Genomic DNA, 23,850 nt, shown 5'->3' on the forward strand with positions numbered 1-23,850 from the left:
AAGTATACTATTATTTTGATAAAAATAAATTTACCATAATACAAATAAATTAATACATTAAAAAACAACAAATTAAATATCTTAAATTAATAAATTATACAAATTTTTAAATTAATAAATTATACAATTTTATATATTATTTATATGTTATAAATTTATCATAATACAAATAAATTAATACCTTAAAAAACAACAAATTAAATATCTTAAATTAATAAATTATACAATTTTATATATTATTTATATGTTATATAAGTTTATTATTTTAAGATTATTAATTTATTAATAAATAAAATATTTATTTATAATATCTTCTATTTATCAATTTATGTTTGTTAAAGTAATACTAGATTTTTAAATTTAAATATAAATAATTTATTATTTAAGTATATTTTTTAAATTTCAATCATAAATTGTAATTTAATAATTTTTAATTAAATTTTAAATTAAAAAAAAATTAACTAAAGCCGTAGTTGGTAACTGCGGCTTTAGTTCTTTAGTTAAAAAATGAAGCCGTAGTTGCCAACTGCGGCTTTAACTAAAATAACGAAAAAAAATATATTTTTTAATGATATGACGTCTACGTGGCACTAAAGAGGCCAATTTGAACATAAGTTTCAAAGAGTGGTTAGATGTTATAATTTTTTTTTAAAAGGGCTATTTTGATCCAAAACTCCTATAAGTAGATCCTAAACTTAAAACCGCACATTTCATACTCTTTATTTATTTTTTAAATTATTGTTTTTTTTTATATATTTTTATATTAAAGCATATATCATTTATAAATAAATGCACTATAAAATTTTATATTTTATTTTTATGATTTAAAAAAAAAATTAATTTTACATTTTGTGTTTTGATAATATATATATTATATAAAAGTAGAACATCATTCACAGAAAAATATAGATTTATATTATATCTTTATAAATAATTTTAAAATTTGAGATAATAATTTTTTTTTATGTCTTAATTCTTTAAAATTATATATATATTTTTAATGTAAATCTCTAAAACTTCTTATATATTTTATAAAAGAGTCATTATTACTTTCTGGTTTTATAAATAAAAAAATAAGAAATGTATTCAAATAGATAATTAAATAAATAAATAAGATCACATAAATTTTTATATAAAAAATTATACTTGTATTTTACATACATTTAAAAAGAAAAAAATATAAAAAAAATTCAAATTTATTTTATTTTTATATTCAAATATATTTTGAGCGCATAATATATAGCTTTGAAGATATAAAATTAAAAAATAGCAGTTTATTGCGTGTGACGGTCTCTACAAAAGGGCACGCCAGAGCCAAACAATAGTTTGGGCATTAGGGTTTCTTGACTCTTGGTGGCCGAACTAGGTTTTCTCGACTCTCTTGTGGCGCTCTGCGGGTTACTCTCTTCCCATCAAAATGGTTAAAGGTCGTCAAGGAGAGCGAGTCAGGTCCAAGATTTTTCTTCATTTCAATCTTCCTATTGTTTTTTTTTAATCTTCTTCAACCCAAATTATATCTAGTCACTTCTTTGAATCTCATTTCATTTTCATCTACAGGCTCTATGTCCGAGGAACGATTCTCGGGTACAAAAGGTACCAAAACACTGAAACCCTAATCCTATTGTTTGACTTCAAGAAGTGATTGCATTATTGTTGATGGTTAATTGGGTTTAGGTCGAAATCGAACCAGTACCCGAACACGTCTCTGATTCAGATCGAAGGGGTGAACACGAAGGAAGAGGTTGCGTGGTACTGTGGTAAGCGCATGGCTTACATTTACAAGGCCAAGGTCAAGAAGGATGGTTCCCACTTTCGCTGCATTTGGGGAAAGGTCACTAGGCCTCACGGTAACAGTGGAGTCGTTCGCGCCAAATTCAAGTCGAACCTTCCTCCCAAATCAATGGTCTGACTTCTAGTTCGACTTCCTTTTTTTCTGTGTTTATTATAGCTTTGGAGTTTTGATCCTGATTTTGGGATTTTTTGGTTTTCTTGTACAGGGAGCTAGGGTTAGGGTTTTCATGTACCCGAGCAACATTTGAGGTACAGTCTGTTTCTTTATAATCTCATTACAAAAACCTAGAACCGTTGTAGTTTCATTCGGTAAACTCGGAAGCATGAACTTGGGGGGTTGGAATAGGAACTGATGCCCTAGTCCTTGTCACATGGTTCTGATGATTTATATATTCCTAAGAATTGCAATTATAAATTGAATGCATTCCGTGTAATCAAATGCGGATGTACTTTTATAAATTGATGTTGAGTTGTGGTGGCTGGAACAGTATGAAATTTGTTTTAACCATTCAATTTTTGTTTTTCTTGTCTGATTTTGGCTGATGCATTTTTTTGAACTGAACTGGAATGATGTATCAAGTCATTCATAAATGTTGCTTGTAGTGACTAAGGAATGATTAATACTTACCAAGTTTTATAGTTGGATTGGAATACTATTGATGTTTGTTGGCCATGAACCCAAATATCCGACCAGACCATAAGGATCATTTAATATCTAATGCTTCGGTGAACTGGAGATGACTTGATGCATCCTTTGCTTATAACGGTTATCATGTTTCACTGATATATGTTTCGTTTGGAGCTACCATTCCCTTATTTCCTAATTTGTTAGTTGTTAACTTGTTCCTAACTATTAGATCAGTTGTGACCTGTACTATTGGTAAATAGTTTCCCCTGTAAGACTCTAGTTTATCCGAAGCCTCAGATCATGGTTGCTTCCATATAAGAATACCATACTGCCCCTACTGGTTGCATCAGCACTATCTCATTTTTATTTTTGCTAATACCTTTGACATATACATTATCTTGTATACTCTTTTCTCTGCTTATGTTGTGATGACATTATCACATCATTTACCTTGTTTTTTGTTGTCATTAATTTTTTGTTCTATTTCAATTGCAGCTTGCCGGTTCATGTACATTCTAGATTGCGCAGGATTAGTTGAATCATGTGACTTCCAGTATGTTACTTTCTATTGGGTTTACTTAAAAGGTTTTGTACTTTGACACTGCTAGGTCATTATTCTGTTTTTTTTTTTTCTTTAAATTTATTTTGGGTGGAAGGCTTATCTTTGATAACACCAATGGTTAGCTCTAGACTTGGGCTTTTCCCCTCTATTTTGTTTGCTGAGTTACTGGTCGTGTTTTCAGACTTTACTTCCAACTTTATGAGAAGTGATGATTAGTATTTTTTTGGTGAATTCAATTTGATCATTTTAAGCATGATTCTATGAAGCAAGTTATTTATGGCTTGATGTGGGATTTAAGTGGTTCCCACATTTTCAATGCCTGGTGAATGGTGAGGTTTCCATGATTCCATGTTAACAAGAAGCTATTGCAGTCATGTTTAATTGTGATTCTGTTCCTCATAATAGCATTTTAGTGCTTGCTTGATCATGTGTTCCCAATCAAGGCTGTTTCATAGCGCTGTTATGAAAAACCATGGCACTTTCATATCCTTGATTTGTGTGCTGGGCAATAGTGAGCTGTATCTTACTGTAATGTTAAGATCAAGTCAGTTAAGCATCTGCATCTAATTGAAATGTTTGGCAAAGTAAGTTAAGGAATGTTATTAGTTCTTGTTATATCCTTGCCTCCCCTTGTGAGAAAGCCTAGGTATTCTACTACATAGGTCAATCCAAACCCGATACTTGCATAAACCAAAATATTGCCTAATTATTAAACATGCAAATGTCATGTAACCTATTTAATAATCAGGTTCTTCTATTTAATAATTGGATTGAGTTAGGTTTTGTATATATGTTTATCACTCAAATAACTATTTATTTAAAAATAAATTTAAAATGAGTTAAATATGGGTTAAATTGTTTAAAGATATAATTAGGTTAATCAATGGTATTATTAAATGGGTTAATTTGGATCAAATTCATGTTTTGCCCGGGATTCGAGAGAGACAAGGTTACATTTTGATGATGTGGATAAATATCATCGTACTTCTCAAATTGATTTATTTATTTTTACTAACTAGGACTCGGTCTTAAATCATCTTGTTATCCATCTTAATATGCAGCAACAATACCGGAATAGCTTTTTTCCAAGGTAGCGTGCTAAAATCTCGAGGCTGCAAGTTTTGAAGAATGTCATTTGGAAATCAAATGGCATTCTGGTGATGTGGATAAAAAATGAAGCGGGCTTAGATCCACGTGGTATAGGGTTACATGAAAGGATTTTCTTCTGATGATGTTGCTGAAAACCATTGGATTAAGTGATTAGCCAACGTTCAGCCATTAGGAGATGTGGTGGCAGTTTCCTTTGGATAAAAACCATGATATATTTAACATTGGTTAATGCCACTATGCCTGGCTGCGGTTCTAAATATATGAAAATGGTAAAAAGTAAGGTTATAGGAGTAAGAAAAAAAATGATAAAAGGCACTGTGGTAGGAGGGGCCTGTGAATCTTATCAACTGCATTCATGCATTAATAAAAAAATTGGGACGAGCCTTGTTGCCCACGTTTATTTAATATGTTGAGGGATTTTTATTGGTGGTTAAACCAATGCAAAATAGAGTTATTTGTATAAAGGGGATGAATCAATCACTTACATATAAGAACATAATCTGAAGTTTTAGAAATATGTTGTATGCAAAATTCCTTTCATTAATTTTTTTTTTTTTATCCCATTTCAAAAAGTGTTTATAAGGATAATATTAAATTCATGTTCTATTTATAATTTTTAATAATTGGAGATTATTTTTTTTCTAATGTGCTATTTTGTCAATTTGGCAGAAATTTTGTTTACAAAATATGATATTTGGATTTAGGGTTTTACATTGCCTAAGCCTAAGCAGCACCATTGTAATAAGGAATACTTGGGTTTAAGAGACCAAACTTTGCAAAGGTAATCTTCATATTTTTTTTAATTATAAAAATAATTTAAAATGGAAAAATATATTTTTGATATTATTTTACAAAAAGTGTGATAAGGGATATTTTTGTTCCAAAAGGCGATTATTCTTGATTGAAAAAAATGAGGGTCACTTTTCGAATTCTTTTTGACGTTTCTAATCATATATCCTTGTAATAATGAACGAGTGACTTGAGCATAGGGTTATCATAAGGCTTGAAGTTTTACAATAAATTTAAGTAATTTTCAAGCGTTTGATTCGGTTCAAAGTTTGTATTGGACAATCAAGTCGTATGCGAAGGAAATTTAAATTTCATCCGATTTATTTTATTTTTAATTAAAAAAGTTTCCCATCAGAAATTCCTTCTTTTGGCATAAATTTCAAAATTTGGACCAAATAGCTAAAGCGACTCTTGGATTTTTTAACAGTGGCCGATCTGCTTTGGTTTAATCCGTTTCCAAAAAGCAGTCTTGCTTTTCCAGGTTCCTCCGTCATCTCTGATATGAACCAAACTGCAGCTTTTAGTTTTTTTGTTCTTGTATTTCTCATCGGCTTTGGGGGTAAAACCTGAATGAGCTGCGTGTAATTTCGTACGCATGTTGTATTTTAACATCATATGGAGAGAAGACTTCTCTGCTGTACAAAATGCAGAAGTGCAAACTTGGTCTGTTTCTTCATTACTCAACCAACCTAAGCAGTAAGCACACTCCGTTTTTTTTTTTGAGTTTTCTCCTTATTGGGGTTGGAAACGCAGATTTTAGTTTTCTCCGTTTGATGTGGGGTGGCTTCGTTTCCTCTTTAGTGTCGAACTGTAGCGGTTTTTTTTCTTTTTTCCCGCGGCTTCCTTTCATGTAGTGTCAAGACACAGTGTTTTTTTGTTTGGTTTTCCACCTCCCTGTCGTGGAATTTAATCTAAGATATGCTAAAATTGAAGATGAAAGTGAAGTCATGGTTTCGAAGGGAAAGAGACAAAGGCTTTTTATTTTGAGTACAAGGAATGGAGCGTGGTTGTGGGCTTCGCAGAACGTGCCGTTTTTTGTGAATGATTGTGGAAAACACTATTTTCAACTCTTAAAAGAAGAAGCCCATGAGGTTCCATTTGCTTACCAATGTAGTTTCCCGCTGAAACTGCCAAATGTTGAGTCTATTAGCAATTGATCCTCCCAACCACCACCCTCTCATGTCGTTGTCACCTTAGGGTTTAATAATTTCGTTCAACCCTCCCTCTCTCTCACTCTCACTCTGTGTCTCTGGGTTTGCTTTCAGGTAAGAAAATTTCTGATTCTCTTTTCGTCTGAGGTTCTTTTGGCTCCTGTTTTCTTTTTTGGAGCCGTGATCGCCGGCCTGAAGTGAGTGTTTGTCAGAAGAAATTTTGATTTGACATAACTTCTGGTGTTGATGATTATGTTATTATTTTTTATTTTAAAATAAAATGCTGAATTGCTGTACAATACAATGGTCGCTTTTTAAGTTAATTTTACATATGGATGGAGAGACACCATAGTTCCGCAGCATCAAGAAAGGAAATGAAAACTACTTACATTTATCTAGTTGTTTCCTTTTTCTTTTTTTTTGGTTAGACTGCTTTTATCTAGTCCTTCCAAATAATCCATTCTGTAAACTTTATTTATAAGCTGGTTGATTATCGGGAAATCACCATTGAAGTTCATTATTGGCCAGTTCAACACTATGTTGGAGTTATTAAATGGCCAGATTTTGGTATATCATATAGTTAGTTTGGCTTAATCATAAATGAATGAGATCTGATATGGGTTCTATGGAATTTGTTGAAATCCTCATTGAAATAGGATTTCACTGGCAGAAAGGCAAAGGAAGTTTGGAAAAGCCTGGCACACAGGACTATCGATCCTATTCTCTTAAGGCTCCGGAACCTTCCTTACCTCCCTGGTCAATAACAGGTGTTATCAATATGCATAATCAGATCTGAACTGTTGGAGGTTTGTGCTCTGAAACTCAAGTTGGATTAGCAGTGTTTCTCTGATTTTTTATGAATTGAGGACTATGTTAACATGGTTTCTCCTTTTCTTTGGTAAAGGAAGTCGACAAGGAATACCAATTTTTTGTACAGCACTTATGGAGATGTTTTCTGGTGTCTATGGCTGCAAGCAGAAGCCATCTGCAATGATTTGGTTATGTGTTTTCCTGTTGCTCTCACTCCTAAGTGGTAGAGTAACTTCATCCAATTCCCCTTATTTGATTGGCTTAGGAAGCCATGACATAACAGGGCCTGCTGCTGATGTCAACATGATGGGATATGCAAATATGGAGCAGATAGCATCTGGGGTTCACTTCAGGTTACGAGCTCGTACATTCATTGTGGCAGAACCTGAGGGGGATCGTGTAGTTTTTGTAAACCTTGATGCTTGCATGGCCTCACAACTTGTCAAATTAAAAGTTATAGAAAGATTGAGAGTAAGGTAAATAACTGACCTTATATTTTGATTTCCACTTCTGATTCTGCTTTTGCAGGTAAATGATAAATTGATAGAGTGGAAGGCTCACTCAATTAGATCTGTAATACATTTTTGACATAGTAATTTGTTATTTTACCTAGGTTAGTTATGGAAATTCTATAGAGCTTCATTAGCACTTTTGAAGGAAAATGAATATTAACTATGCCCTAGATCTGCAAGTTTCAGTTTTCCTTATTGATATGCCTTCAGAAGTTGGTTCCATTCCTTGGATTGATTTACTGGACTGCTTCTAATGAATTGTTTGTTTGAATAATTACATTTTCTATTTTCCTTTGTTTAGGTATGGTAACCTGTATACTGAACAGAATGTCGCCATTAGTGGTATTCACAGCCATGCTGGGTCGGGAGGCTATCTTCAATATATAGTATATCTTGTAACATCTCTTGGATTTGTACGACAATCATTTGATGTTCTTGTTGATGGCATTGAGAAAAGTATTACAATGGCTCATGATAATCTTCGGCCAGGATCAATTTTTGTAAATGAAGGTAAGGAAAACAACTGATGATCCATATTCCATATTGCCTTCGCTTGCTACAATTTAGTATAGCAGATCCTACCGCGTACCCTTCCGTGAAATAACTTGCCCAAAAAGACCAAAGCTCTATCTCTGATCCACATCTACATGAGAGAGAAGAGACCCTATACCTAATTTACTCAGGAGGTGGTCAATGGACAGAGAATCCTACCTTGTAGTCTTTGGTGAAAGAACTTGCCCAAAAAAGACCGAAGCTCTATCTGATCCACAGACTACATGAGAGAGAAGAGATCCCATAGCTGATTTACTTTGGAGATTCTAAAAGGACACAAATTTTTATCTTTGCTCTTCTGTTTGTTTAAGGAACTTGGTCTTATGGTGTCAAAGCATTTTTGCAACCAAAGAAGAAATGGATTTTATACCATAAATGGCTATGTCCAAAGAAAAATGATTTTCTTTTCTTTTTGTACTATAATTTGGGAAATCTATTTAGAATACATATCTAAGAAAAATTTCCTGGGGCTTTATTTCTCTGCTGTAACTAATTTCTTTTGTTCTTCCCTCAGTGTTACATGACCAGATTCAATTTTTGTATTTATTTCTTTTTGCTGCTGAATGGGGCTTAACTAGTACATTTAATCATATGTATTTAACACTTTGTCATTCAAGTTTATTTTAGGATGTATGTTGTGTTTTGCTTATCTCTGGGCTGGATGTTTGTCTACTGGACCTAATAGTCCCAGTTACAGCATTATTTAGGAAACATTCGTATGGGGGGAGTTAAAGCTCAAATCCCATCAACTTGATAGTTTTAGACTTAATATGTTTCACTATATTTCAGTTAATGCTCCTGAAATATTGTGAGATTGTTCCTTCTCATTTTTAACTATTGACTGTAAATTGTGGTTTATCAGGAGAGATCTTGGATGCCAGTATAAATCGTAGTCCTAGTGCTTATCTCAATAATCCAGTCGAAGAAAGGAGTAAATATAAGTATGATGTTGACAAAGAGATGACCCTTATTAAGTTTGTTGATGATGAGTGGGGCCCAGTGGGCAGCTTTAACTGGTTTGCAACTCATGGAACTTCTATGAGTCGTACCAACTCATTAATAAGTGGTGACAACAAAGGAGCTGCTGCACGATTTATGGAGGATTGGTTTGAAGAGAATGTTTTCCTGAATGGTTCTGAAAGCTCATATTTTGGTCAGTCTGGCTCTACCAGACTCCCTCAAAGAGTCTCAAGCATAATTCCCGATCTTCATGAAGAACGTAAGTTAACACTGCTTCTTTAAGAATAATAAATGCTTGCTATGTTGCATTGAGAATTCTGGTATTTATGTAGCCCATGTATTATGGGATTAAAATTTTTCATTCTTTTTCTCCCATAACCTGCTTAGATAATTGTGCCCTTGTCTGTCCACTGCAGTTGCTTCAACATACCAATGCACTTAGGATGGTCCAAACTTTGTTATAATTGGATTATGCATCCCTCAAAGCTAAATAAGCAATCTTATTGTCTTGGATCCTGTCCCCCAAGAAAGTGTGCAAAATTTGATGCTTAAGACAATCTCTTCAAGTTTTATTTCCAAGAACTCCATCCCTTAAAGTAATCCTTATTTGTTCTGCCATATGGGGTTCACCACTCCCTAATCCTAAACTAATTCAACGTCCCATATAAGATCCCCAAGTGAAACGGACGGATCACTAAGATCATAGTTTCCCTTAAGACTCTGTTCCCACTGCAACCCTGTAAACTACTCAACATTGAGATAAACTCCTTGTTTAGAAATGGATTCTGCTAGTGGGTCACCCATAAAATGACTTATAGCAAACACCAGGTTGTTAGAATATTGTGATTCTGGTCAAGCATTAGACAATTATAAACAATTGTCTAATTTAGAAGATCCAACTTATATATTAAACAATTGTGACAATTTCAACTTGGTCCTTAATTTAGAAGGTTCCGGTCGAAAACTAAGTTGCCTAATAATTAAATAAATTTTTTTTGAATAACCTTTTTTAATTTGATCATGAAAGTATAAATAAAATCAATTCTTAAAAATTTTTACTAGGTTTTTAGTAATATTAGTTTCTATATAAAACAATAGATATGTGATACCTGAACCATATATAACCCAGTACAATCACAGAGTGAAAGCTGGCTTAGAGAAAAAATGATAGAGAAGGGTTGCCCAACCACATTCAAAGAGGATCAATTACAAAATTATATCCAATGACTTAGGTTTGGAGTATTTATAGCTCTATTCAGTAACTTGATTTCCTTTTTTCATGCCTCTATTTAAGGGATTTGAGATAACTATCAGTGATAGCTGCAATGGTTATTTCTTTGATTTCAGATGGTAGCTATACTTTTCACGCATGGTGAACTAGTAATTATCTGAAGTAAACACTGATCTGTTGAGGTCTCATTCTAGATCCCATAATATTTATGCTCCTTGGACCTTGTAAAAGCTCCAAGGTCTCTGCTTGTTGGAACTTCAGATATCTGTAGTCTTATTCTCTACATTAGCCTACCTTGAAAGCCCTTACCTTGGTAACATGGAAAGCACTATTTGCAATATGTACTACAATGATGCACTATTTGTCTTTGCAAGGGCATGGCTCATAAAGCCACTTGTTCAAGTGATAAAGGATTGGGGTGGGTTTGTGGGACGTTCTAGGTTCAAGTCCCAATGGGGACAAAAAGAGGAAAAAGGAAAAAAATTAACCATTAAAAAACAAATGTTGGGCCACTTGCCAAAGATTTTGGGTTTTTTTGCCCTTCTAGTTGCTTCCCCTTTAGGCCAGAGGGAAGCAGCTCTTCCTCCTTTTTCCTTCTTGTTTTATCTTCTTCCCCACCCAACCTTTTTCCTCACTTCCAGTTCATTTTCCTCATATTCCCTTCCCTCTGGTGATCCCCTCTGCCACTCCTTGGATCCGATGGCTCTTAATATTATTTGGTATCCTCTTGAAAAATCAACCTGTATTCCTTGCTTCTCATTCTTTTCTTTTTCTTATTCATTCCCCTTTTCTTTGGTCCCATGGATGAACTCTTTTTATCGAGCCATGAAAAGGGACAAAGAGTTGCTTTTTTGTTCTAAGTGGCAAGCAACTTAAAGGGTGAAAAAGCCTAAAATCTTTGGGAAGTGGCATTGCTTTTAATGTACCACTCCTTTGGAAAGACAAAGGCTACCTGGAGGTTATGGGATAAAGATCATAATAATTGCATCATGGCAACAGCTGCTTGCTACAGGGCTTGGAACATAGGACTTTGACAGGAAGCAAAGAGCTCAGCTTTTACAAGGTTTAATTAGCATAACCTTCGGGTCCATGATTTTCTAATTTATCCTCTTTGAATTCAGTTGAGCAACCCTTCTCCATCTTTTTCCTATAAGATATTATATCCTGTAAAATACCCAAGCAGAACGCTAAATTTTTTTCTCATGATATGATAGGCTGTCAGATCCAGGACTAATTCTTTGGAAAGAACTGCCAGTTCAAATTAAAGGAAAAAGAAAACCAATTGCAGGTGTTGGTCAGGATTTTTGACGTAGGATAATCTAAGGAGGGTTGTCTATAATCTAATAGGTGGGTTAGGGCTTTAATCTTTTAGATTTAAGGAGAGAAACTAGAATAAAATTATAGCAGCAGGAAAAAAATATATTGAAAAAGAAATATAAAGAAGAGGGGTAGAAAACCGTAGAGTCTCACTAAATTCTTTTTAAGGGTTTCATTTTGAAGAAAAGTAATGGAATCTCACCATTGAAAATTGCAAGATATGCAAAAAAACTTAATAGTATTAATCATGAATCATTAACCTTGTTTTACATTAATTAGTCTTATTTATAGGCTTTAGAAAACTCTAAAAATTGAATAAAAATAGAAGAAGTAAACCTTATGTAACTTATTGGAACTCTTCTTCATTTCCTAAAACTATTAAATCTTTTAAAAAAAATTAAAAGAAATAAAAAAAATTTCCTTTTAGAATTAAAAATTAGTTATAAAAACTTCTTGTAATAAGAGTTTCTAATTAGAAGACTTAAATTCTAAAAACTCAAAAAAAAAACTAAAAATAAGAAAATAAAAAAACATGGAAAATAGATATGTTAGAAATGTAGAAACTTCTTTTAAGGAGAAGTCTCCAATAAAAAACTTTCATAATTCTAAATGTAACTCATATACCAACCACTTTCTTTTTTTTCTTGATAGGTAGTTTTTTTTTTTTTTCCTTTTGTCTCCATTGGGACATGACCCTAGAACCTCCCATAAACCCACCCCAACTCTTTACCACTTGAGCCAGGCGTCAAGGGCAATACCAACCACACTAACTAATGACAGTAGAAGACTTAAAAATTGCAAAAATGACCTAATTACCCTTGACAAAGTAATTTAAGAATTCTTTATTTCCTGTCATTCCTTTCTTCGGTAGATCTTGGACAGTCATCTTCATTGATTTTCCAGCCTTGTGTATATTGCCTGTTAGACTCATTGGAGAGCTAATGGGCAGCATCAACTCTTCAGATCTTTCTTTCCACTGGAAGTAGAAAACATTTCTCTTTTCATAATTTATAAGTTCGTTTGATACAGGTGAGAAATTGATAGAACTTGCTGCTTCCTTCCAACCTTCTCAAGGAAAACCTGCAACAAGGTTCTCGAGTGTTTCAAGGCGAGTCAGGAGTGCTCTTAGGCATGCTGACAAGCCTCAATTCATATCTGCATTCTGCCAATCTAACTGTGGTGATGTAAGCCCAAATGTTCTTGGCACATTTTGCATAGACAGTGGGCTGCCTTGCGATTTCTATCATAGTACCTGTAATGGAAAGAATGAATTGTGCTACGGCCGGGGCCCTGGGTACTTACTGTTCCATTTCTCTAATTTCATGAAGTTTGATGCCAGAATTTTGATACTTCATTGAATATTAAATCATATTTGGTGCTCACTTGGCAGTTATCCTGATGAATTTGAAAGTACACGTATTATTGGTGAAAGACAATACAAAAAAGCTATGGAACTGTTCAACAGTGCAACTGAGAAGTTGAGTGGGAAGATTGTTTACCGACACAGTTATGTAGATTTCTCCAACCTTGAGGTCACATTGTCCAAGGAGGGAGTGGTTACTGAAGTATTGAAAACATGCCCAGCTGCCATGGGGTTTGCTTTTGCTGCAGGAACCACTGATGGACCTGGAGCTTTTGATTTTAAGCAAGGAGATAACAAGGTTACTGGGAGTTTAGTGCCATTAATCCATTTTTTGTGGTATGCTTTGAACCTTAAATTCTAAACGAATGTGGCTCTGTTTTTTCTTCTCTTTTTGGTGCTCTTTCAGGGGAATGTCTTCTGGAGTTTTGTGCGCAACTTGCTGAAAACACCAAATAAGGAGCAGATAGAGTGTCATCTTCCGAAGCCTATCTTGCTTGATACTGGTGAGATGAAGGATCCATATGACTGGGCGGTGAGCTCCAATCTGAATCAGTTTGCACTTAATACATAATATGATGTTATTATTGGCATATGATTTTTGAGCACAAACTCTAGAAATATGAGTTTTGCATTTCATAGCTAGTTGTTTTATGTTGGATAATTTCATTTGAGATTGGCTGCTGAAATGAGCTAAATGGTCCCTCCTTGAAATCTAGAATCAAACCATGTTAAATGGACTTGTTTGTGGGCATGCCATCTTTGTCTGTGTGACACATTTGTATTGATAATTTTTCGTGGGTTTTTGGCATATGAATTGAGATTTATTGTGATGTTTTATTTCCATTTATGTTTCAAACAAATAATATGCTGTTAGTAGAACATATTTGCAGTGCCAGGAAAAAAGAAAGCAGTTGCTAAATTGTTGTAAATACTGGTTTTCAGCAATCAATTGAAATGCTTCAAGCATTTTGTAGAAAATGAAGTTGGAAACTTTATTGGATCACACTATGAATATGTTATACTAATGCCAGTATCACATAGAAAACTGGAAATATCAAATTGGCTATCAACTTCTGTTGTAGAAAACACACTAATTAGCACTAGTTTTCCCCACAACTCCACAGATGTTTTGAAGAAACAAATGTATAAAAGTATTCTTGTAGTCAGCCTAGAGTTGGTGGGATGAAGGCTTTGTTGACTTAATATTTGATCTGTTTTCTTTCTTTACAAGATAAGACATTAGTTGCAGCTTCAAATTCATTTTCCATGGTTTATGCAGCCCTCTATACTTCCAGTTCAAATTTTGCGAATAGGGCAACTTGTCATTCTCAGCGTACCTGGAGGTAAAAGTATTTATCCTTTTTATTTTTTTCCCTCTTTTTGCCAGTATTTCCTTCTACTTCTATAATTTTATTACTCTTCCTACATACTTCCATCCACTGTGTTAAGTTAATGGTATGGAGATCGAAATAACGTGGAAAAAGATTATCTGGTGCCAGAGTTGTAAGGTTCTAGCTACTTTTGTTCTTGCACTAAAATGTACTGTATTCTGTAAGAAGTATCCACTTTCTTGTAGCAGGGATTCGAACTCCAAAAACTTGCATATTCTATTCCTTGGTGGTTGCATGTTGCTCTTAGCAAATAGAAGTCCTAACTTCATTATTCCTTGCAGAATTTACTACAATGGCTGGCAGGCGTCTCCGGGATGCTGTTAAGAGTGTGCTGTACTCTGGGGGTAGCGACTTGGACAGCAATGTCCATATTGTTATTGCTGGGTTGGCAAATACATATTCACAGTATGTGACCACCTTTGAGGAGTACCAGGTGCAGAGATATGAGGTCTGTATTGTCATTCCTCAAATTCTAATTTGGGCCAAGTTAAATCCTTTATATATATGTGTATGTATGTATATGTAATGTTTCTATTGGAAAATTATATTTCTCAAACTGGAAGGAGGAATAATTGAAGTGATGAAGAACAATGGTCAAATCCATCACCATTATTCTGGTCAATTTCATTATTTTAATTCTCACCTTCAGGAGGAATTGCAAAAATCAACAAATCTTAGTGTTTTCAAATAGAATCCCCAACATTGAATAGATTCATCCATAACTGGTATTTTGATTGCAGGGAGCCTCTACTCTTTATGGTCCGCATACGCTCAGTGCCTACATTCAGGAGTTTGAGAAACTAGCAATGGCCATTGTGAGAGATGAACAGGTAGCACCAGGTCCACAGCCCCCGGATCTCCTGCAAAGGCAAATCAGCTTGCTACCACCAGTTATCCTGGACATCACCCCTCCTGGAGTGAATTTTGGGGATATTAAAACTGATGTCCCTCCAAGAGCCATCTTCAGGAAGCGGGACATTGTTACAGTCACCTTCTGGTCTGCATCTCCCAGGAATGACCTCATGACTGAGGGCACATTTGCTCTGGTTGAGATTCTTCATAATCAGGAGAGGTGGGTGCCAGCCTATGATGATGATGATTTCTGCCTTCGTTTTAAGTGGGCGAGGTCTTCAAAACTAAGTCCTCTTAGCCACGCAACCATAGAATGGAGGGTACCGGAATCCGCAGTTTTGGGTGTATACAGGATGACACATTTTGGAGCTTCGAAGAACATTTTTGGCTCAATCCGCCACTTCACAGGTTCATCTAGTGCCTTTATAGTGGCATAGAGTTGTATTCATTATAATAATTACTGTTGTGAGTTATGTCCATTAGATTCATATAGATCTTGGCTTCAGTGCATAGGTTTTCCAGATAGCAATACAAAAACAAGAAAGATGCATGAGAAACTAGGCCTGAACATCTTTTATCTATTGTGAAGAAAGGAAAATGAGGAGGAGATATTCCCCTTTTGCTCAATCAGTTTGCAGCATATTACCATGCATGGTTGTGTCAACTACTGTTTCTCTCCACCCCTCATCATGCATTTTTTGGATGTGGATCTTCTTATCATCATTTTCTGCATCTCTGAATTTCTAGATTCTCTTTCTATGCATCACCATGGTTTGCTAAATGGAACCACCCCAAAGAAAAGGAAGGAACTCTTGAGCCTTGCAGGGATGTGATTTTAACTGTTTACTTGTGAAACAACCTGAATGAGGAAGTGATGCAAGACAACCCTAGGATGGTTGCCTACACTCAAGGGTAGGTGGGTTAGGGTTTTATTTTTAGGGTGTAAGAAGAGAAACAAGGAATAAATTTTATGATAGAGAAAATTATAAGATAAGAAATAAAGAGAAAGAAGAAACAATGAAGAAAATATGGAAAACTTTAGAGTCTCACTAAGGCCTTTTAGGAGTTCACCTAGAAGAAAATCAACGGAGTCTCACCATTGAGGGTTGCAACCTTGCAATGAAAGAAAATATAATATTATTCATCAAATTTATTCTTTTAATTTACATTGATTAGTCTATTTATAGGTTTCTCTAATAAATTTAAAGTCTATTAGGACTCTAATAACCTATTAAAATTCTAATTTTAATTATAAAATCCAAAGTCTATCAGGACTCTAATAACCTATCATGACTCAAATTCTAATTATATTATAACTCAACTAGCTAATCCTAATCAGATTGTAATAAATATTAATCATAATTTAATTTCAAGTAATATTAATCCTACTTTAATTACAACTAATACTATTGGCCAATTTACACTACTACCCCAAATGGCTTAAAGATTTCAGATTGCCTTTGTCTTCTTTGCTATCAGCACACACGTGGAGGCAACATGCAGGAAAAGAAAAAAGCCATGAGATTTCTAAGTTAAGTGTCTCTGCATGTAACATACTGTAGAAATCTCTTTCAACTAGGAATGTTAACCACTGCTCAGTATCTGTCCCACCATTCCAAGCAGTTGCTGGGATAATAAAAGTTTTATGCTAGGAATAGGACTCGAGAACAAAACCAAAAAAGGAAAAGGGGTAAAAAAGGGAAAGAAAAATAAACACGTGAAACGCATGGATGGGAAGGAAGTGGCCCTTCATCAGTGTTTGCTTTTGTAGTGATGCCTAAACCTACACACACAGAATCTTTGTGGGGGTGGAACCGTGTATGTGAATTCACAGGATATGCAGTAGTAGTGGCATATGCGCATTTGAATAGGTCTAAGCCCACCCAAACCTCCACTTGATATTTTCCGCATTAAACTGGAGACTTAGTGCCCCTCCTGAATATGGTGATTTGGAACCTGAATTTGCCAACCTTGGACTTTTGAGTTTTGACCATTCAGCTCAGGGTCTCCCTCTTCCTGCCGCCTTCCAAATCCACCACATTTGACCCTTTTCACCCATACATGAGTTTGTTGACATTTTCACGTTGCAGTTCCCGGAGAAGTTGTCTTTCCACTTTTAACTTCTATTGGAAAATTCAATACCAGTGTAATAAACGGACGTGACCATTTTGGCCTTCCACTTTTATTTTTCTTATCGTATTTATATCCTCTTATTTAAATTTAAAGAGTAAGGCCGTAAGTGTGAGTGACAAATAAAAGCTACAGAGGGAAATATTTTCCTAGACAAAAAGATGTTGTCGCCGTTCGCCGTACGCCTGCTACTAAATGATTGAAAGGGGTGTGAAGCAGGGTGATGGGCAAGGATGTCCAATTGTACCACGACAAGTTGCAACGCCGAATTACCGGACCAGTCTTATCACAAATATCTTAACAGGGCGGCTCCCTAACATGGGTGTGGAGAGCGTGTCCGGGTATTTGGTAGATGGGACCCACGCGCCATGCTGCAGGCGTGACTCAGCCTGTTCTCTCACAAGACCGGTACGTTCCCACCACTAACAGTTGATTGACCACTCACTCTGGGATTCTCTGCTCTTTTTTCCCTTCTAAAACGTTACCTTAAATAAATCCTGAAACGTTTACTCTCTCCTCCCTGTCCCTGCGATTAAGCCTCTTACGCCTTCGTTTTCTCTCTTCTTCAACACTCTCTACAACAATAATAATTATAATAATAATAAAGAAGGCTTAAAGAAGGGCTTTCACTTTCGTCATTTCAAAACGCTTCCAATCAATCCATCTCTCTCTTTCTAGATCGATACACGCTCTCCTCTCTATCTCTATCAATAACGCTCCATTATTTCCGGATCGATTATATCCTCCCATTCCTAAATCCTAGCTTTCAGCCTCGCAATTCATGCTCTTCTAGTCCAATCCATTCCGCTTCTGTTCTTATCCCCAAAACCCTAGAAAAAAAAAAAAAATCAATCAAGCTCATGAAGGGGTCGAGCCGGTGGTTCACGATCGGCCTCGTCACCTCTTGGTACTCCTCCAACATTGGGGTTTTGCTCCTCAACAAGTACTTGCTCAGCAACTATGGCTTCAAGTACCCTATCTTCCTCACCATGTGTCACATGATGGCCTGTTCGCTTCTCAGCTATATTGCTATTGCTTGGATGAAGATGGTTCCTTTGCAGACCATACGGTCTCGAGCACAGTTCTTGAAAATTTCCTGTCTCAGTCTTGTTTTTTGCTCGTCGGTGGTTTGTGGGAACGTCTCTCTTCGGTACCTTCCGGTGTCGTTCAATCAGGCGGTCGGGGCCACCACGCCCTTCTTTACGGCTGTGTTCGCTTATTTAATGAAGGAGAAAAGGGAGGATTGGATAACCTATCTGACTTTGATTCCTGTGGTCACCGGCGTCATCATTGCCAGCGGGGTAAGATTTTCTTTTTCGACTTCATCTTTCAATCTCAATTGAACTCCACTTTCTTCCTCTTTAGTTTTTATATTTTAGATTGCTTGGTAACATAAGAATAGGATCTGTTTTGATATATGTGTTGATGAAAAAAATCAAATTGACAAAATGATGCATATGGAAGTAAAAAATAAAAAAATGCAATTCCGTGTGACTCCCACATATTTGATTTTGGTTTTCCAAGGATGCATTGCATTACCCTGCACAATCCTGTGTCCTGTGACTTATCAGAATTGGTTTTGGTTAGATTGAAGAAAATTATCGGCAGCTTGTGTTACTAGATGAAAAAGAAATTATCTTCTTGTGTGGATAATGTCATTACTAGAATTTTTGACAGAAAAGTATGCCTTCCCAGCATTTTTGTTGCTGCAAGTAAACAGGGTACATAAAGGTTTGAAAATTGGGTTGATTTGGATGAATCTTGAACATTACTGTTGTATTAATTTTTCTAGTGATTTTATTCTTAACAAATTACCAACAACAAAAATCTTAATAAGAATTTCATTTTACTTAGTAGTAAATGGGTATGAACAAACTTAATTTAAATCAACCAAATCCGGTTCCCACCATATGCATTTAGCATAAGTATCATTTATAATTCGGTTAAATCATGAACAGTAACTGATTCATCATGCCTAAATGTAGCTCTTTCTGGTTTCATTATTATTTCTAAAAGTCTGAACTTGAACCATGTTTTTTCACTCCACAATGTGAATTGGTTTACTGCATGTAACCAAAACTTCTTGACAATTTCTCTTATCTGTCTCTCTTTTACATTGAATTTCTTATGAATAATTTATTTGTACCCTTATTGACCTCAAAATCTGATGAATAGAACCTTGATTGACTAAATTATATATAATAATATATGGCTAATCTTTAGGGTATATATAATAATATATGACTAATCATATGGAATTGTGTAAATTTTCCCCTTTCATTTTGGTAGCTAATGTACCGTACCACTCACTCACAGAAGCATATTTTCATTTCATTTATCCTGCAATAGTTCTAATTTTAAGGTCTTCTTAAGTTTCTCCCTTATGGGAGACCAAACTAGGATAAGGTTAATGCTCTTTCATGTTAATTTCCTAGCAACAGTTTTCTCCAGTTCTTACTTTTTTTCCCCAGATTCTACTTAATAGACTCTTTATTCATAGCTTGCATATCCCTGAATCGTCTGATTCATGAGTGTTTCCTGCATTCCAGTTTTTGGCATATCCTAATTTTGGTACCTTCAATTAAAACTGTCAACAAACAATGTCCACAATGGCCCTCTTCTTGTCAATTTGTGGTTATTCCATTAATTACTACTCAAAAGGATCAGACAGGAATGACGGCTCTAATATAGCCTTATTCTGTTTCAAAACCCTTCTGTATCTTCTTCTCTTGGTTTGTCAAGCTGGTTGCAAATTCAGTCAATGGTCACGTTTATATATTATTTGAATCTAATGACCTTCCACAATTTCACCACATTCTCTTTGTCTCTTTCCTAAGCAAAGAGCTGTCAGTTGAGTTATGCTTCACAGAGTGGAATGCTAGGAAGCTGGGGAAATTGCATGTCTACAAGACAAAGTTTGTTGAGGAGATTGGTGAGGTGTACTCTTATAGGCTATGAGAACAGGAACAGTTATTGAGATGGTCAGTGGTGCCTAGAGAAAAAACCAATGGTGGAAAGTGTCAATAGATATCAGTTATGATGCTGGTAGGGGTTTTGTAGAAGGAGAAGAGGAAAATTGAGGAAATGGTTGAATTTGCACTGAGAATCTGGCTTTTCAAATGGTGTAGTATTTGTGTTGCAAAGCCCTAGTTGAATAAGCATTGCTTTTTGTGATTGATTGTCTCTACCTGATCTTAAATGGTGTTCATGATATGTATTTTGTTTATTTATGAGATCCTTGCTGATTTTCAGTATTTTGTTTTCTGGAGCAAAAAGTTATGTTTATCTTTATGAAAATTTATTATATGGCTGTAGGGTGAACCGAGTTTCCATATGTTTGGGTTTATAATATGCATTTCGGCTACAGCTGCAAGGGCTTTTAAGTCAGTGCTTCAAGGGAAATTGCTGACCTCAGAAGGGTATTAAATCTCCCTCTCTCTCTCTCTCTCTGATTTTTCTTTTTTTGTTAAAAGTTAAAGACAAATTAGGAACTTAAGGTACACATTGTTCTGTTTCATCAGTGTAGACTAAAATGATCCAAAATTTTTCCAGGGAAAAGTTGAATTCTATGAACCTTCTGCTGTACATGGCTCCAATAGCTGTTGCATTCTTAATTCCTGCAACACTAATTATGGAGGAAAATGTGGTTGCAATTACATTGGCTCTTGCCAGAGATGATATTAAAATAATATGGTATCTCCTCTTCAATTCTGCTCTAGCATATTTTGTGAACTTGACCAATTTCTTGGTCACTAAGCACACCAGTGCTTTAACACTCCAGGTATGGTCCTGAATTTTAATGTGTTTCTTCCTCTTTCATGGTTTCCTGCATATTCTTTTAACACATGCACACGGTATAGCAGTTTCTTGAACACACTGTATTTTCCAACTATTTGAGTTGGCATATGGTTCCTGTATGAGATTTTGACTTTTAAATTGTTTTTTTTTCTTTTAATGATCCAAATACTCCATTAACTGAGCATACTTTTACATACTTGTTTACCTAAAGTTTCATGGAAATGTTTTTACATGAAATCTCTTAGATGTATTATTCTTAGATTTTGCCAGTCCTTTGACTTGATCTTTGAGTTCAAGTTGTACAATATAGACTTAATAATGCTGATGGTGGCTGATTGAGAATACTTATTAAATTCTTAGAATTTCATATGATGCAATTCACTAAGGTGGTGTTTGTTTTTTTGGCTTTTTACTGAAAACAATTTGTTTTCAGAATTTAGATTGTTTGTTTTTCTACTTTTTCATTACTTATTATAAACTTTTTACTAAACAGAAAAAACCAAAATATGTAGCTTTTTCTAAATAGAAAAAATAACATATTGGTTTTTTTTACCCTTTAATACTTAATAGAAATAAAATACTACAAAAACAAACAACCTAATATTTAACACTATTAAGCATTAAGGTGTTATTTAGAATTAAGTAAAAAAACAAACACCACCTAAGTGTTATAAGTATAATCAGAAAAATAGAGAAAAGGGTTGGAATTTTACCCCTTTTCAAAATTCAACTAATAAGAATTGCATGAAAGTGTTTCTGGAATCTATACTGTAAGAGTCCAAGAGAGGATTTGAATATTGTTGAGGAACCAATGTTTCTAAAAGCTTAAGCTGCTAGAATTTGGGCCCACAATATATACCATCTTTCTAACTCTCTCCATACCCATTTTTTACCTATCATCAAAAGAGAAAAAAAAAAAAAAAAAACTGTCCATACCCATACATGGAGAGATAGGGACAGACAGTCTCCTTTGGGCTGGTCTAGGGGCTTAATAAATTAGGGAAATCAACATGTAGTACTGTTCAAACTCCTAACATCTCGCTAATTGAGACTCTAATACCATGTTGAGCCATGAAAATGCTTTCGTTGTTAGAATGTGAACCACAATGCATATCATACTCTCTGACAGATATCATAAGCTAAAAGAATTGAAGCTCATAGAAGCAAGTGGTAGCACAATCGTGGTAAATAACTAGAAAAGGTTTCCATCTCAAAAAGGAAGCACCAGTATGTTTGCTTTTTAATGTTGATATTGTTTTACAAACTATTGCTCCATCCTACATCATAATAATTGAACTTGAGAATCTTAATCAAATGGAATTTCCTTAATATAGAGATGAACAACAGCCATCTCATAATGAAAAAACAGTCACATGTGCAACATATGTTTATAATTAGGATCAAGTAGTCCTATGAAAAATTAATTTAGGGGTAACATTGTGCTGCATGAGGAAACACGTGCCTACTCTGTATTTTTGTTTTTTTAGCAAATTAGAGATATTGATATTGATATTGTTTGACAAAGCTATTGCTCCATCATACATCATAATAATTGAACTTAAGAATCTGAAATTTGAGCTTGGGAGGTTGCAAATCTATGAGGCAATTACCTCGTTTACATAAAGATCATATTAAATTATCAAATAGTATGCTTTTGGAGAGTAAAATAGATAGCAGTAACCATGGAAAAAGACTTCTTAATCATGTGAGCTGTTGTGAGAAATCAAATGGAATTTCCTTGATATAGAGATGAACAATAGCTGTCTCAGAATGTGAAAATAAGGTCACATGTGCAACAGATGTTAATAATTAGGATATAGTAGTCCTATAAAAAAAATAATTTAGGGATAATATTGTGCTGCATGAGGAAACATGTGCTGACTCTGTATTTTTGTCTTTTAGCAAATTAGAGATATCGATTCTTGGAAAAATCAGTCCCAATAGTTTTGCTATTTATTTAGTCTTGACGTCAAAACAATTAGCTTGATGCCTCTTGAATGTATAATGGGATTATCAGATGAATGATAACTATCTCAGAATAAAAAACAAAGTTCTATGTGTGACAATGTTTCAACCAGTCATGAAAAAATAATTTAGGGGTTATGGTGTGCTGCATAAGGAAATTATGCCTACTCTGTATTTTTGTCATGTGGCAAATTAGAGATATGGATTCTTGAAAAAAGTAATCCCAATCCCAATAATTTTGCTAATTGGTCTTTGATGTCAAAATTATTAGTCTTGGTGCACCATGAATGTACCCTCTGCCAACATTTTGTTATTAGATTAAGAATATCTATTGAGGGGTTTATTATCTACTTGGAGTTTGAATTTGTTTTAAACTTTTGCAGGTTTTGGGGAATGCAAAGGGGGCTGTTGCTGTAGTTATATCAATTTTAATATTTAGAAATCCTGTCTCAGTGACAGGGATGCTGGGCTACATGCTCACTGTTATTGGAGTTGTTCTGTACAGCGAATCCAAGAAACGGAACAAATGAGAACCCTAAACACACACTATCTTGTTTTACTTCTCATGAGGGTGCAGTGGAAGCCTCCAGGCCCATGATCCTAACATATGCTTGTAGCTGAGGCCATCCCATGGTCCCCATGATTCTTTTACGGGAAATTGGAAAGAAGAATTTCCACTTGTATTAACAGAGACTCAAAAAAGTAAGGAAATTTTAGTAAAAGCTCCTATTTTCCCTGTACTATCAACAGTTCGTTTAGGGGTGGGATTCAGCCCCAATTGGTAATTTTATTTTTCTTCATTTTGTCTTTAAAACCTTGGTGTCATATCTTGATTATTTAATGAAAGATGTATCCATATATTTTTATTTACACTGGAGTTATTATTGTTATTATTATTATTATTATGAGCAGCAGTTACATTGTTGGACAAGTACTGT

The 23,850-nt window shown here is 34.8% G+C and overlaps 3 protein-coding genes across 5 annotated transcripts; all 3 read left to right on the forward strand.

The window, feature by feature from the left end:
* The first annotated feature begins 1,316 nt into the window (after positions 1-1,316).
* On the forward strand, positions 1,317-3,234 carry LOC117920410 (60S ribosomal protein L35a-1). The gene is made up of 5 exons (XM_034837910.1): positions 1,317-1,449; positions 1,558-1,593; positions 1,675-1,903; positions 1,998-2,040; positions 2,915-3,234. The coding sequence occupies exons 1-4, from the start codon at positions 1,418-1,420 to the stop codon at positions 2,037-2,039; spliced, it is 339 nt and encodes a 112-aa protein (XP_034693801.1). The 5' UTR covers positions 1,317-1,417; the 3' UTR covers position 2,040; positions 2,915-3,234.
* A 2,064-nt stretch (positions 3,235-5,298) lies between these two features.
* On the forward strand, positions 5,299-15,646 carry LOC117920407 (neutral ceramidase 2). Of its 3 annotated transcripts, none has more exons than XM_034837906.1 (11): positions 5,299-5,576; positions 6,688-6,837; positions 6,936-7,317; positions 7,655-7,863; positions 8,768-9,124; positions 12,443-12,707; positions 12,804-13,074; positions 13,183-13,308; positions 14,056-14,119; positions 14,449-14,615; positions 14,908-15,646. In XM_034837906.1, the coding sequence occupies exons 3-11, from the start codon at positions 6,974-6,976 to the stop codon at positions 15,454-15,456; spliced, it is 2,352 nt and encodes a 783-aa protein (XP_034693797.1). In that variant the 5' UTR covers positions 5,299-5,576; positions 6,688-6,837; positions 6,936-6,973; the 3' UTR covers positions 15,457-15,646. The 3 variants fall into 3 exon arrangements, with proteins under 3 accessions (XP_034693797.1, XP_034693795.1, XP_034693796.1); XM_034837904.1 differs by lacking the exon at positions 5,299-5,576 and adding an exon at positions 5,599-6,145; XM_034837905.1 differs by lacking the exon at positions 5,299-5,576 and adding an exon at positions 6,146-6,228.
* Positions 15,647-17,584: 1,938 nt separating this feature from the next.
* Positions 17,585-23,782, forward strand: LOC117920409 (probable sugar phosphate/phosphate translocator At3g11320). The gene is made up of 4 exons (XM_034837909.1): positions 17,585-18,450; positions 20,465-20,568; positions 20,702-20,930; positions 23,296-23,782. The coding sequence occupies exons 1-4, from the start codon at positions 18,010-18,012 to the stop codon at positions 23,440-23,442; spliced, it is 921 nt and encodes a 306-aa protein (XP_034693800.1). The 5' UTR covers positions 17,585-18,009; the 3' UTR covers positions 23,443-23,782.
* The last annotated feature ends 68 nt before the right edge of the window (positions 23,783-23,850 follow it).

The sequence above is a fragment of the Vitis riparia genome, chromosome 8, assembly GCF_004353265.1.
Source record: "Vitis riparia cultivar Riparia Gloire de Montpellier isolate 1030 chromosome 8, EGFV_Vit.rip_1.0, whole genome shotgun sequence".
Classification (NCBI taxonomy): domain Eukaryota; kingdom Viridiplantae; phylum Streptophyta; class Magnoliopsida; order Vitales; family Vitaceae; genus Vitis; species Vitis riparia.

Coding starts and splice junctions, on each gene's coding strand:
- LOC117920410 (XM_034837910.1), top strand. CDS start 1,418: ATGGTTAAAGGTCGTCAAGGAGAGCGAGTCAG. Junction 1,450..1,557: donor CGTCAAGGAGAGCGAGTCAG/GTCCAAGATTTT, acceptor TTTCATCTACAG/GCTCTATGTCCGAGGAACGA. Junction 1,904..1,997: donor ACCTTCCTCCCAAATCAATG/GTCTGACTTCTA, acceptor TTTCTTGTACAG/GGAGCTAGGGTTAGGGTTTT.
- LOC117920407 (XM_034837906.1), top strand. CDS start 6,974: ATGGAGATGTTTTCTGGTGTCTATGGCTGCAAGCAGAAGCCATCTGCA. Junction 7,864..8,767: donor ATCAATTTTTGTAAATGAAG/GTAAGGAAAACA, acceptor GTGGTTTATCAG/GAGAGATCTTGGATGCCAGT. Junction 13,075..13,182: donor TTAAGCAAGGAGATAACAAG/GTTACTGGGAGT, acceptor GTGCTCTTTCAG/GGGAATGTCTTCTGGAGTTT.
- LOC117920409 (XM_034837909.1), top strand. CDS start 18,010: ATGAAGGGGTCGAGCCGGTGGTTCACGATCGGCCTCGTCACCTCTTGG. Junction 18,451..20,464: donor GCGTCATCATTGCCAGCGGG/GTAAGATTTTCT, acceptor ATATGGCTGTAG/GGTGAACCGAGTTTCCATAT. Junction 20,931..23,295: donor CCAGTGCTTTAACACTCCAG/GTATGGTCCTGA, acceptor AAACTTTTGCAG/GTTTTGGGGAATGCAAAGGG.